A 14,875-nucleotide genomic window follows, 5' to 3' on the forward strand; every position below is an offset into this window, starting at 1 on the left:
GTGAGATGAGATTAGATCAGATTGAGGATCAAGGTGTTTATTGTTACATACACATACAAGTTTGCAGCAGCATTATAGGCAGTGAAATGCTTCTGCGTCAAGCTTCCTCAACAGTGTATAACAATAAAAGAACAATGAGTGACGCTGTGTTCTCTGATCTGCAGGGGGCCCAACTTCTTACTGCTGCTAAAGGACTATCCAATTTAAAGGTACACACACACACACACACACACACACACACACACACACACACACACACACACACACACACACACACACACATACACTATACGGCATCACCACCAAGGTTCTCAAGAAACTATAGTACGTACAAAATTCTGCCGCCCGCCTGCTCACCAGAACCCGCTCCAGGGACCACATCACTCCTGTCCTCCGTGACCTCCACTGGCTCCCAGTCAAGCACAGAATTGACTTCAAATACTAATCACTACCTACAAAGCCCTCAACAACCAGGCCCCCCGGCCCCCGCTACCTCTTTGAACTCATCACACCCCCCCCGCTCCCTCAGGTCGGGTGATGCCAACCTCCTGGACACCCGCAAGACAAACAAGCGAACCTGGGGTGACAGGGCCTTCTCGCCGGCCGCCCCCTCACTGTGGAACTCACTCCCAGCTCACATCAGAGCTGCCTTTCTGTGTGGAGTTTGCATGTTCTCCCCGTGTCCCCTAGGCAGTGGCGCGGGAAGGGGGGGGGGGGGGGGGGGGGGCTATGGGGGCTGCAGCCCCCATAGCCATAGAAAAAGGTAAAAAAGAGGTGAAAAAGGTGGAAAAAACGCTTTGCGCGCGTGCGCAGTCCCCCACCCAGCCCCCCTTGAAATAAATGTCTTCCAGCGCGCCTGCCCCTAGGGGTAGGTACCGTCACAAAAACATGCAGTAATCCTGGTCACTATACTGCCTCCCCCTGGCCAGCCGGGCGCCTGATGGAGGGGAAAGGAACTGGTTGGAATACGTCTACGTCCAACCAGGGAAACTCTCCCCTGTCAGGTGATAAGAAGGTCAGTTGGCTCTCATGCATTGAAGGAGGCATGAGCTCGGCCCTGGCCTCCCTAGGTTGGCAGAGGGAAGGTAGTGCCCAGGGTTACATAGACAATTGGCACTGGGTGTAAAAAAAATCACACCCAGTGTGAAGTGGGCGGTGTGGTCACAGTGGTCATCACAGTGGGTGATTCACTTTAAAAAAAAACATTAATGTGTTTGTGTGCACAGTCCTATTTATAGGACTGCACATGTGTCATGTGTTTCACTAGCCAATCACAGTCCTGAATAGAGTCAACCAGTGTACAATGGTGGCCAATCACGGTGCAGGGTTAGGGGGGTACAATGGTGGCCAATCACAGCGCAGGGTTGGGGGGGTGCAATGGGTGGGGGTCCAAACCTCACATATAGGGGCGGTTGCACCGCCCAAAAAGGGTTACAAAATCGTGGGATAAAAATTTAAGAATATAAGAATATATACTGTATATGAAGAATATATTCAAAAACCCAGATATGGAGCTCTTGGATGTCATCAATATGACGTCATAGTACTGACGTCATAGACTGGCCTCTAAGTACTCTGATAAATGGTACTTCACTAAGTACTCTGACAGTGGGCACAACACGTATTGCATAACCGAAGGGCCATGCGTTCCAAAGGGCATCACATTAGTCACTGTGAAGACATTTTCTGCCCAGAGAGTGTTCTGACAGACCGAGAAAAAAAGGAGAGAGATAGAAAGCATTAGACCAAGGCCTTTATTCTGCCTTTATTGATAGTATAGAGTAAAGTAGAGAATGACAGGAAACAGGGAGAAAGAGACGGGGAGTGACACACAGCAAAGGTCGTCGGGAACGGGATTTCGAACCCTCGACACGCTGTCAGACTGTGTGGTATGGGCCTGGACCGCTAGGCCAGCGGGCGCCCCCCCCACACTCCATACTCGATTTCATGGACCTTCCTATTTGGGCAAGACTGATATGGAACTCCATATTTGGGCATGGTGTGACGTCATAGTGACATTATAGTATGACCGAAGAAGCTCAGCTTAAAGCCAGACTGCACAGAGTGTGAATTGCAGGTATCTTTGGGGAGTGTATTCTATTACAACTTTGCAAGCCTACAAGAGGAACCACTCGAGACCAAAAGAAAACTAATATTCCGGTGATCCCAGTACAACCATTACACAGAGACCATAGCCACAACGACCTATACTGCCAGACGAGGAGCGGTCGGAATTCCCTCAGCAGCCTGTCAGCAGCAAATGACCAGCACTGTAACCAGCCAGACACGAGGAGACGCAGACGAACCGAGATCTCGCTGTCATCGACAGTTTGCCGAGACTTTACCTCGGCCGGAAGTAATGGCACGTCGGTCGACTGACACCGGAAAGAAACCCCACATCTGTAAACATTGTGATGAGGGTTTCAGATATCCATCAGGCCTGATCAGACACCAGCGTGTCCACACCGGAGACAAACCTTACCGGTGTGAGCGGTGTGACAAGAGTTTCTATGACTCTGGACATCTGGGGGCACACCAGCGTATTCACACCGGAGAAAGACCTTTCCACTGTAAACGGTGTGACAAGAGTTTCTACCAGTCGAGCGATCTGAGGAAACACCAGCGTACTCACACCGGGGAAAAACCTTTTAGTTGTAAACAGTGTGACCAAAGTTTCAGCCAGTCGGGTTCTCTGAGAGCACACCAGCGCATCCACAGTGGAGAAAAACCTTTTAGTTGTAAACAGTGTGACAAAAGTTTCAGCACGTCGGGCTCTCTGAGAGTACACCTGCGCGTCCACAGTGGAGAAAAACCTTTTCACTGTAAAGAGTGCGGCAAAAGCTTCAGTCGTTCAGGTCACATGGCAACACACCAGCGTATCCACACGGGAGAAAAACCTTTTCACTGCAAACAGTGTGGCAAGAGTTTCAACGCCCAGGGCACTCTGAGGACACACCAGCGCGTGCACACGGGAGAAAAGCCGTTTTGCTGCAAACAGTGTGACAAGAGTTTCGGTCGTGTAGACCAGCTGACATTACACCAGCGCAGTATCCACACGGGAGAAAAACCTTTTCACTGCAAACAGTGTGGCAAGAGTTTCAACGCCCAGGGCACTCTGAAGACACACCAGCGCGTGCACACGGGAGAAAAGCCTTTTGGCTGTAAACAGTGTTCCAAACGTTTCAGTCACTCGGGTACTCTGACCAAACACCAGCGTGTGCACACTGGAGAAAGACCCTATTACTGAAAACCGTGCGACAAAGCTTTCCGTCAGATATCTCACCTGAAGAGACACCACCAAGGGTACCCACACTGGAGAAAGACCTTTTCCACTCTTAACAGTAAGACAAAAGTTTCAGTTGATTAGATAAGATTAAGGAACATCGCTGTCGTCGCACTTCACGCTTTTTCCCCCCTCTCCAGTTTAGTCGTTATGACAATTGATTCCCCCGCACACACATTGCTGTGTGTTGCTACTGCCAGTGAGGACATAGAGCCTACTACTCACACCCAACACGCCCCGGCCCGTAGGAGTACGTGCGGTGATATCACCCTCCCCGCCCAGGCTTTCCTCCCCCGAACATGGGCCAATTGTGTTCGAATAGACGCTCGACAAAGCCGGACGCAGATGGATTCACATATGATGGGCCGCACACTCCAGAGAACAGAGATGGACAACTAACTACTCATGAAGTGATTTATTAGCACGACACGTTTCGCCGTAAGCCTCGTCAGGTGCTCACAAATGGCAACTTTTGTATATCACCTGACGAAGCTCACGGCGAAATGCGTTAAATATTAGAATATTTAATTATATATAATATATATTAATAAATACAATTTTTTTGCGTTTTCTTTTCTTTTGACAATCAAATGTTTTATGGTCATGATTCACCGGGAGCCAGGATTGCTTGAATGGGTTTTCTATCTGTAGCACCACAAAATGGTCGCCACTGCTATCCCCTATATATGGTATGTGCCTTAACCACTACGCCATTGGCGCGCCCAGGAGGTTCACATCTGATTGGAACATACAGTACAATCCTGTTTCCAACGTTCCACCGAGTGACTAGGATACACATACCCCTTTTCCACCGAACCTGTTCCGTTCTTGTTTTCGCGCCTAATTTAGAACTGGCTCGGAAGTGTTTCGAATTAATTGGTTCTGAACCCTCGGAGTTGAAGCTCACAATGCGCCGCGTAGCGGCGCATCCAACCGGGGAAACCCCCCCTTGTCAGGTGACAAGAAGGTTAGTTGACTCTCATGCATTGAAGGAGGCATGAGCTCGGCCCTGGCCTCCCTAGGCTGGTGAGGGGAGTGTAGCGCCCAGGATCACTTAGAAAATTGGCACCGGGTGAAAAATAAGGTTTACAAAATCGCGGGATAAAAAAAAAGTATAGGGATGCGACGAGGGTTAATGTAATAAAAAAAATCATACCTGTGTGAAGGTAGCGGCGCCTTTGATACATTTTGTCATGTGTTTCAATATTAATTTTTATTACATTATTTAAAAATTAAATATCTTGCCCGTTCCCGAAATATTTACATATTTCCTGACATCTGAGCTTTCTACGACGACTCCTTGAATTTTCCAGGTCATAGAGACTCTAAGTTCGGCAATAAGGGTTATTGAAACATTGGCTGCTATTTCAGTATTTGTGCATATACTTTGGTCTCGGTAATTTGTAACAGAGTATCTGCACTTGCACTGTTACAGCTCGAGGGTCTCTCTAGCTGTTTTAACATCGGGTTCTGTGACATGGCTGCGTTTTTACCTTTAAAGGCGGCTAGTTCCTTGGTGAGCAATTGTATTTGAACATCACGTTCATTCAATTTGAACTTATAGGACATCATTATTTCTGTGATATCCTTTGAAATTATAGGGTCAATGACTTTGCTTGTTTCCTCTGGGATAACATCACTCTTTGACCTCATTTTTGGGTCGATGACTGCGTTTTTCGGCTCCTGAAAGAAAGGACTCTTGGATTCTCGATCTTCTTTAGCAAACCATTCTCTCATAACGGATGACGGGATCCCCGAGCTCAGACTTTCTATTACTACAAGCGAAGTCATAGGGTCAAAGACATTGCTTTTATCCTCGGGGATAACATCACTCTTTGACCTCATTTTTGGGTCAATGACTGCGTTTTTCGGCTCCTGAATGAAAGGACTCTTGGACACTCGATCTTCTTTGTCAAACCATTCTCGCATAACGGATGACTGGATCCCCGAACTCAGACTTTCTATTACTTCACTCTTCGTCTGTTCATCATTCAAAGATTGTATTTGAACATTACGTTCTTGTATCTTTCTTTTTCTATTCGTCATATTGGGCAGAATCTTGGGCAGATCCCAAGATTCCCAAGATAAAGTTAAATTGAGGATCTAACTTTAAAAAACTTACCTAGAAGGAGACTTTAGCCAAATGAATAATAAAATGAAATTACTAAATATTTCTAGATATTACTCATTGTTTATTTAGTCATTGTTTATATAGACATCTAATTCTATATTCATGACATCATAGTGATGTCATGAATAGTCCCCTTGCCTGACAAATCAGAACCTTGACGGGCCTGACCAATCAGAACCTTGACGGGCCTGACCAATCAGAACCTTGACGGGCCTGACCAATCAGAACCTTGACGGGCCTGACCAATCAGAACGTTGACGGACCTGACCAATCAGAACCTCGACGGGCCTGACCAATCAGAACGTTGACGGACCTGACCAATCAGAACCTCGACGGGCCTGACCAATCAGAACGTTGACGGACCTGACCAATCAAAACCTTGGCGGGCCTGACCAATCAGAACGTTGACAGACCTGACCAATCAGAACGTTGACGGAAAAGCCAGGTATAGAGCAGGACCGCTCTATACTATGTATAGAGCGGCGCCAGCGCCGCTAAAAACAATGTGTCCCTATCACACAAAGATTTGGCGGCCCCCCTGCAGTAGCCTATCTGTAAGGACCCCCTAGGCCGGGGTCCCGGATCCCATGTTGAAGACCCCTGCTCTAATGTCTTTCATTGTGTTTTGCCGTAGGGAGGAGGTGAGACTCGGACCCTGACCCCTAAACAGTGTGTGATCATCGATGCCGGTCTGGAGGCTATCAAGGTAGGTTGAAGTGTAGTGCAAGTACTGTACTTGCGTCCAATTTTGAGATGCATTTACTTCACTTCAGTTTTTCCACTTTTTGATACTTTGATGTCTAAGGGAAATATTGTACTTTTTGCTCAACTACAAATGTTTGACAACATTAGTTACTAGTTACTTTGCAGAATTAAAGGGATAGTCAACCCAAAAAACGTATCCATCAGTCACCCCATGGAGACTTGAATTCATGGATTTTTTTTAGTTTTTGTCGGATTCCTAAGCCAATAATTTGATGACCACGCTTTGTGTCCTACCGAAACAGCTGCCGGTCATTTATTCTTAAATTAAAGTAGTTTACAAAACATTGCTGAGAATAGCTGATCTACAAGCTCACAACATATTGATGCCAATATCTTTGTACTTTTACTTAAAGCGGCTCTATGTAACTTTTTTTAGATTGAGTCAAAGGTCATGTCTCACCTAGACAGGATCTGACATGAATTTTGACATGATGGTCAAGATTAAATTTATCCCCCGAGCAAGCAGGCAGGCTCTATTAGCTCAATGGTAAAAATGTCAGCACTTGTGCAGGAAACCTGGTTCAGATCCAGGATAGAAGAGGAAAGTTACATAGTGCACCTTTAAGTCATATTTTGAATACAGGAGTAACAGGAGTATTTCTACTTTACTTATGTAAATGTGCATGTGTACTTCTTCCACTCACACAGATGAGGTGTTTAGCCCCATGCAAATGGACAGTCCCTATTAACCCACCTCATACACGGCACCGAGTGCCGCACTATGAGAAAAATGTGTGCAAATCTTTGAATACATATTTTTTAAAGCAAACATTTGTAACTCAAATCTTTGCTTCAGGAGGTCCCTGGAACAAAATATTTTGAGAGGTCCGCAGACAAATACATATAATTTTAGCGGTCCTTTACATGAAAAAGTTTGAGAACCACTGATATTATTATAGCAACATACATTTTTCAAAAAAACTGTTAGGATTTAGAGGACATTTGTAGAATCCCCAGAAGCAAAGATTTGAGTTAAAAATGTTCGCTTTAAAAAATATATATTAAATAAAGATTTACACACATTTTCATGATTTTTCAAAAATAGCAGATCTACAAGTGCTATGAGCTTGTAGATCTGCTATTTCTGTATATATATATACAGAAAAACAATATAAAACAATGGTTAAAATCTCCAGTGACACAGATTCTGTCCTGGTCTTAATGGGTTAACGCTGTGCTTGTCTTTTTCAGCAATACTTCCATGCCAGTGGTAATGGCTTGAAGAGGGCCTTTGTGGAGAAGAGTCCGGAGCTGGCCTCGCTGCGCTACGCTCTCTCACTCTACTCCCAGACCACCGATGCTCTCGTTAAAACCTTTGTCTCCACGCAACATGCTCAAGGTAATTAATAGGCTCTATGCACAGCAGCTATAATGGAAAGAAATTGGGCCCCTTCTTTACTTCCTTCACAGGTGTTACCAATGATACTCTGTTCCATTCTGGTCAAACAGAGTCAGGGTGCTGATATTGTGCATGTCGGCTCACTGGAAACACTGCTATACCAGTGGGTCTCAAAGTGGGGTCCAGGGACCCTCATGGTTCCTTGGTGGGGGTTCTAAATGTCCCCTTAGAAAGCTGTGTAACTCTGAGAGTGTACAAATGGAACCAAATGGACCCGTAAGGGTCCATTTGGTTCCATTTGTACACTCTCAGAGTTATGGGAGTCCTTGAAAAGGTTTGAGAACCACTGTGCTACATGAAATGGAACAGAGCCTTCATTAGTATCATTGATAAAAACCTGTGAAGGAAGTAAGGAAGAGGCCCAATTTCTTTCCAATATGGCTGCTGTGCATTGAGCCAATTCTTTGACTGACAGAAATATAACATTGTTTGCTAAGCCACTGCCAGCGGTTTTTGAAGTGAATGGTGGAGGAGATCTTGCGATCTTGTGATCTCCTGGATCTGTGTGACTGAGAATGAAATGGTCACTCATGTGTTAGCGAACAGCGCCATCTAGCGTGAAATCACTGAAAACACGAAATCTCGTCATTCTCGCCCTTGGCAGTCTGATCCTTAGCAAAATATGACGAGGAATCTCGTCATTGGCAGTCAAAGAGTTAAGGTTGCAACTATCGATGATCATCTTTAGTGATTATTCTGTCAATTACTTAATTCGATTAATCATTTATTATATCAATAAACCAACGTGAAAAAAAATTTAAGATTTGTTTATAGTCTGCTGCATTTCAGGGTTCCTTGTGGGGGCTAACCAAATGGACCCTAAGTTAGAGGGCTGTAACTCTGAGAGTGGAACCAAATGGACCCTTATGAGTTTTTTTTGGTATTTGGTTCCATTTGTACACTCTCAGAGTTATGCAGGTCCTTGAAATTGAAAGGAAATACTGATCTACATACCAACTGGTGATATGCTTTAAAAATGTTTTCTCTTTTTCCTCTCCCAGTGCTAGATGGGATGGGCATCAGAGTTACAGCTAGTGAGAAAGCTCGCCCGGACCGGGGTAAGTCAGCCCCCACTCTCCTACTGCTCAGTATTTTTGCTATTTAACAAATAAATACATGAATGGATAAATAAACACATAAACTGATATAATATTGGACTGTGTCCTGTAGGTGTTGTGAGTAAAACGGTTGTGGTATACTGGACTGTGTCATGTCGGTGTTGTGAGTAAAAAGGTTGTGGTATACTGGACTGTGTCCTGTAGGTGTTATGCGTAATAAGGTTGTGGTAGACTGGACTGTGTAGGTGTTGTGAGTAATAAGGTTGTGGATACTGTGTCCTGTAGGCTCTGGTGTGGAGAAGCCCATAGGAGAGGCCATCGTCCAGATAGACATGGTACCCGGAAAGGAACGCAAAATCGTCGTCAGAGGTTAGACACACTCATACACACATGCACAATATACGTACTGCAGGCAGGCACACATACACACACACACACACACACACACACACACACACACACACACACACACACACACACACACACACACACACACACACACACACACACACACACACACACACACACACACACACACACACACACACGCGCATGCACGCACACACGTATGTACACACACACACACACACACACACACACACACACACACACACACACACACACACACACACACACACACACACACACACACACACACACACACACACACACACACACACAGTAACCTGACTTACCATCATAGATTTTGGACTAGTTGCCTTCTCCTGTTGTTCCTGTACCTGGTCCTCACGACTCTCTGTCTCTCCCTCTCTCTCTCTCCAGTCATTGGGGTGAATGACATGAAGTGGCAGACGTCAGGGATGTTCCGGCCCTTCGTGGAGGTCACCATGGTCGGTCCCTTCCTGGCCGACAAGAAGAGGAAGTTCGCCACCAAGTCTAAGAACAACTGCTGGACGGCCAAGTTCAATGAGACCTTCCAGTTGTAAGTATCCCACAGCTTCCATGGAACCACTTTCTACATGTGAATAGCATGTGGCGAGATTTGACGAGAATAGCAGATCTAATAGCCTAAGCCAGTAGTTCTCAAACCTTTTCATGTCAAGGACCCCCAAAATAATATGTATGGTTAAATGGTTAAAATGATTGTGATGCTATATTAACTCATTTTGCTGGGGACCCCCTGGAACCCCTTCAAGGAAACCCCTTCATTGAGCTTGTTTAGACCAGTTTAGGTATTTTTGTATTTAAAATAATGAAATGGGATTTCTTTGACACATTTGGTAGATTTGCCCAAAATGGGGTTAGTGTGCCAGGGTTAAGATAATTATGTATTTTTTTTTATCAAATTGTTAAATTGTCAATAGTATATAAAAAATATCTTTCTCAAATAAAACTTATCCCCACCAGCCACTTAATCTCAGTGGTGGACAGTAACAAAGTATGTTTACTTCAGTAATACTTATTTGAGTATCTGTACTTCACTTGAGAATTTGTTTTCATTTTTTTTATTTTGGAAGCTTATAACTTTCACTCCATTACATTTCAAAGACAAAATTTTTACTTTTGACTCCACTAGTTTCTAGGAAGGGACCCCCAGGACCTAAATGTACAAAAATACTATAATGCAATCACTTTTATAAGCATGTGCTTTTGATTATTTAAGATGTTTTATTTATTTCGTAGATTTTAACTTGGTAGCTTACACTTTGACCAGGCGTGTCTTTACTTTGACTCAAATACTGGGATTGAGTCCTTAAGACCAGGAATGCATCTGTGTCATTCTAAGATTTATTTGGCTATTGAACAATAGCAGATCTACAAGCTCATAGCACGGCACGAGTGCCGCGCTATGAGCTGGTAGATCTGCTATTTGTTTTAAATCGTGAACATTATTTTTTGTGCAAATCTTTGGATGTATATTCTATAAACAGTTTTTTGAAAAAAACGTTTATGTTGCTATATCAGTGGTGCTCCAACTTTTCCATGTCAAGGACCCCCAAAATGATATGTATTTGGCCACGGACCCCCATCTCAAAATATGTTGTGTGTTCAAAGATTTGCAGATCTGTTCAAGATTTTTCAAAGAAATCTGAAAATGACACACAGATGCGGTCCCGGTCTAAAAGGCTTAATCTTTCTCCTTCCTCTTCGCTCTCGTCCACTCTCGTGCCGCTTTCCAGCGTGCCGGGGAAGGAGTCCCTGGACTGCTACGAGCTCCAGCTGACCGTGAAGGACTACTGCTTCGGCCGGGCGGACCGCGTGGTCGGCACGGCCGTGGTGCAGCTCCGGGACGTGGCCGACCGCAAGAGCTGCGTGTGCTGGTGTCCGCTGGGGCCGCGGGTCTGTACCGACGAGACGGGCACCACGGTGCTCCGCATCCTGTCGCAGCGCCCCGCCGACGAGGTGGCCAAGGAGTTCTTCAAGCTCAAGTCGGAGACGCGCCCCGCCGAGGAGGGCAGATGAGAGGGGAGGACACGGGCAAATACCGCCGAGCCGAGTTTTTGGATTGTTGACCGTTTTGTGACGGTCCGGGCCGGAGACCTGTGTTTTTGCATGTCGTTCTCTCCCTCTCTGCAGTCATCTTCCTCTCTCTACACAAGTGGTCCTCAACCTTTTTTAATTGCAAGGACCCCCGGTTTGATATCCATTAGGCCACAGACCCCCATTTGATACGTTCTCAGATTGTGACCCCAATCTAAACTTTACAATCCACACGTTTTGATTTACAGACCTGTAACTCGTCAAGGACCCGACGTTGAGAACCACTGCGCTACACTTTAAATACAGTTTAGAAAAGATATATCTACATTTACAAAAAAAGAAAAGAAAATAGTGATATTTAAATTGTGAGCTGTAAATCCTGATTGGAGGAGAATCAGGTTGGAAAAGTTGTGTCGGAAAGAAAAGGAAAGCGGGTTTCAATTAGGGATAATAGTGATGTTTGACTTTTGACCTGCAGGTCCTGTGAGATGAAATGCAGAAATTCAGGCACATGCCAGTCAGAAATGACCAATGTTCTGACTAATCAGAGTGGATAGAGGGGATCGTACAACATTCTTAAAAGTTTTAGGAGCCCCTCGAAAATGAGATGCTACATGTCAAGGGGTTATTCCTAATCAAGAATCATCAAAAGTACCTTGCATCCTTGGCGAAATTAGAATGTTACCAACACAGTATCTGTCTCCGGTGTAGCCTAAATGTGGAATAATGCGGATTCAGGTACATTCAGAGTTTTCACCACATTGTTGGTGATTATTGGTGGCTGAACAGAAAATGCTTACAGTACAGCTGATGCAAATGTCAAGCACACTTTGAACGATGAAAGACAAACTGACAGATTTAAAACTGTAGAGAAGGTTATTGTGGTTGTTTATTGTCTGAACACGACGATTGATGAGATGTTATTTAAAAACAAAGTTTTTAATAAGATTTTATTTTATTTTTTATACGTGACATGTTTATTTTGGAATATGTTATACAAATGTTTATTTCTTTTTTATATTTTTTAATTGAGTGAGTAAAGCTCAGAGTACTTTATGTTCAATCTTTGACATGGAATTGACATTTACATGAAATCATAATTTCCTCTAGAAATGCATAGTTTTCATGATTTAACTTTGCAGCCCTTTGAAACCTAGTAAAGATGAGCGCGAGAGGATCTAGCACCAACACCTGAACAAAACACATGGATGGATGGATCCATTTTCAGTTTACCTACCCAGTCTATCCCCATCATTTATGTAGCCTTAAACATCATACACACATAATAGATGGGAGTGGGGAGAACATGGAACCAACAAGTTTTTCTTGTTGGTTCCAGGGTTTTTAAAGACCCAAGTGTTTGCTGTGAGAAGGGAATCAAAATGGTTTGAACTTATAAAAAAGAAAAAAGAAAAGGAAAGAAAAATCAACTGTTTTCATAAGCAATGCATTATGGATACAGTAATTTGTAGCATATTTTACTACTTTATAATGGTCTGTTGAACAAACATCAAAAGATCTATTGTAAGAATCAAAAACAATGACTGCCCAGCTTACTTATAATGGAAGTCTGTGGTATTGGATGGCAGTCAAAAATAATTGACCTTTTATGAAATCACGGATTTACTCGTTTCAACATGGAAATAAATCTGGGTACTTCATAGTGGATAAATGTGGAAAAGTGTTGTATTTAAGCTCACATACTCTGATTAACCTTCTTACGTGCATTTTTCCTTCCTGCGTGCTTGGCTGCTTGCCAATAATTGAAACTGTGACTGCAGTGAACATCGTTTACCTGTAGGTGTCAGCAGCGAACACCGGTTAACTGTATGTGAAGACTGAAGAATAGCCAAGAATGAGCTGGCTGTTATCAAGGGTAACATAGTTTTTAGATATCGATGAGGAACCTTCACTGTACCATTTCATAGCACCTGAACAAAGCCTTCAGAACAGTTTCTCAAACGTTTTAATTTCAAGGACCCCTCCAGTTTGTTATGCCCCTTACCAGACCTGTCATTTGGTACTATTCTATCAATCGTTTAGCTGAGGAACAACTGGAACCCCTTCACGGACCCCATGCAGACCCCACTTTGAGAACCGAACCACTGCTCTAGAACTCCCCAAAAACGATTTGATGCCATGCGACTTGCATGGCATCAAGTCTTGCTAAAATCTGCATCCGGTGCACAGTCAAATCAACAAGTGTCGATTTAACTCTTGAAAGTGGCGGTCCAATTTTAGTTTGAACTTTCACAGTTAAATGAATATTCCTGACCCTTCAGTGTAATAGTCGTCACTCATCAGCTATGCAAGTGCAGTTACACATTGATGCCAATAAGGATATCTTTCAAAACTACTACAATGGCAGTCAAAGTCAGTCAAACAATCATCATCATCTGTTTTTACGTTCGGAGACTCCTGTCCAGGACAGGCTTCAGATCTTAACCCATTTGATTCCAAATTGTTGATTTGCTAACTTTAGCTAGATAGGTGAAACTAATTTAACCTTGTGTTTTGTACCTGTCTCAGTACAATGGATTTAACCACTCAAGCCCTATTTCGTTGTGTGTACAAATAGCGAAAATATCCCATCTACAAACAGTTTTGATTTGTTTGAAAAGCTGTCCAAAATATGATGTGGTGTCAAAGTATGACAGGGAATTAAGTTCTGCGCAATGTCCACGACGTTCAGTATATATGAAAAATAATAATCTGGTGTAACTGGCATCGAATTATGTAAGCGAGAATATGGTATCCTGTGACTATTGTGAAACCAGAAATGTACACTGCAGTTTATTTACTAGGGATGTCTATAGCAGATGTGACATCGATTATGACATTGATTTGGGGTGGCCGTAGGTGAGTGGGTACAGAGGCCGCTGAAGTGTCCCAGAGCACGACACTTACCCTTTAACCGCCCCCGACACCCCCCCATCATAACCATCTGAGCAGCCATCAGCTGGGTGATGCCTCAACTGATGACAAAGGTCTCCCCTTCCGTATTGTTTGTTTACCCTTTGCTGAAATCATGTTAGAGACATGCTGTCCCATCATATGACACCAATATGAAGAGACCTGATATGCACTCTGAATTGTTTATAATTATGTGCCAAGGAACGCAAGTGTTCCATGTGTATACGGTTCTTTGCATACTGACAAGTGAACTCTTGCACTCTTGTTTTATCTTCTGTACGTTTGTAAAGAAAAAGAAAAAAGCCTACTGTACAACCAGAGCATGTATTTATTGTATAAAATCAAAGTAAACTAGACTTGTGCATTTTTTAAATGTATGTGAAATATGAAGAGGATTGATTTACCACTATTCTAATGTGAAATATGTTGAATATACTTCATGATGATATTTTAATTTTGTTTATAAAGTATTTATGAATCATGTCTATGGAAGTACTTTTTTTCACAGACCTTGTTACCAGACCATCCTTATAGAGCAGTGGTAACCAACCGGTCGACCATGATCGATACATCGATCTTCAAATCCGTCACAGTCGATCCCAACAATACAAACTTAGATTTGTTTATTGCGTTGCGTGGCCAAGCTCACAACGCATCGTGTCATGTTGTGAGCTTGTAGATCGGCTATTTTCAAATAGCCAACATATATATGATTAAAATGGTTAAAGGGGCTACACCATGAATTTAAAAAATAATAATAATATTTAATATATTGTTTATGTCCCTCAAACGTTTTTCAAAAGGTTTGAGCCTAAATCAAGCCTCAGATATACTCATTCCAACTAACTTCTCTCTGGCTTATAAAGCACTTTCACCTGCAATAC

At 43.4% G+C, this 14,875-nt stretch overlaps 1 protein-coding gene across 1 annotated transcript in view; it reads left to right on the forward strand.

The window, feature by feature from the left end:
- The window catches only part of LOC311043651 (protein unc-13 homolog B-like), a gene marked incomplete at its 5' end in the record, with an annotated part of 66,356 nt that extends 51,882 nt beyond the window's left edge, over positions 1-14,474 (forward strand). The window contains 7 exons of the mRNA XM_084054962.1: positions 165-209; positions 6,049-6,120; positions 7,371-7,518; positions 8,580-8,636; positions 8,922-9,005; positions 9,420-9,579; positions 10,778-14,474. Coding sequence (XP_083911088.1) covers positions 165-209; positions 6,049-6,120; positions 7,371-7,518; positions 8,580-8,636; positions 8,922-9,005; positions 9,420-9,579; positions 10,778-11,060 — 849 coding nt within the window. The 3' untranslated portion in view covers positions 11,061-14,474. The remainder of the gene's footprint in view (positions 1-164; positions 210-6,048; positions 6,121-7,370; positions 7,519-8,579; positions 8,637-8,921; positions 9,006-9,419; positions 9,580-10,777) is intronic.
- Positions 14,475-14,875: the final 401 nt, after the last annotated feature.

This window comes from Gymnoscopelus microlampas (genome assembly GCF_963454915.1).
Source record: "Gymnoscopelus microlampas genome assembly, chromosome: 4".
Taxonomy (NCBI): domain Eukaryota; kingdom Metazoa; phylum Chordata; class Actinopteri; order Myctophiformes; family Myctophidae; genus Gymnoscopelus; species Gymnoscopelus microlampas.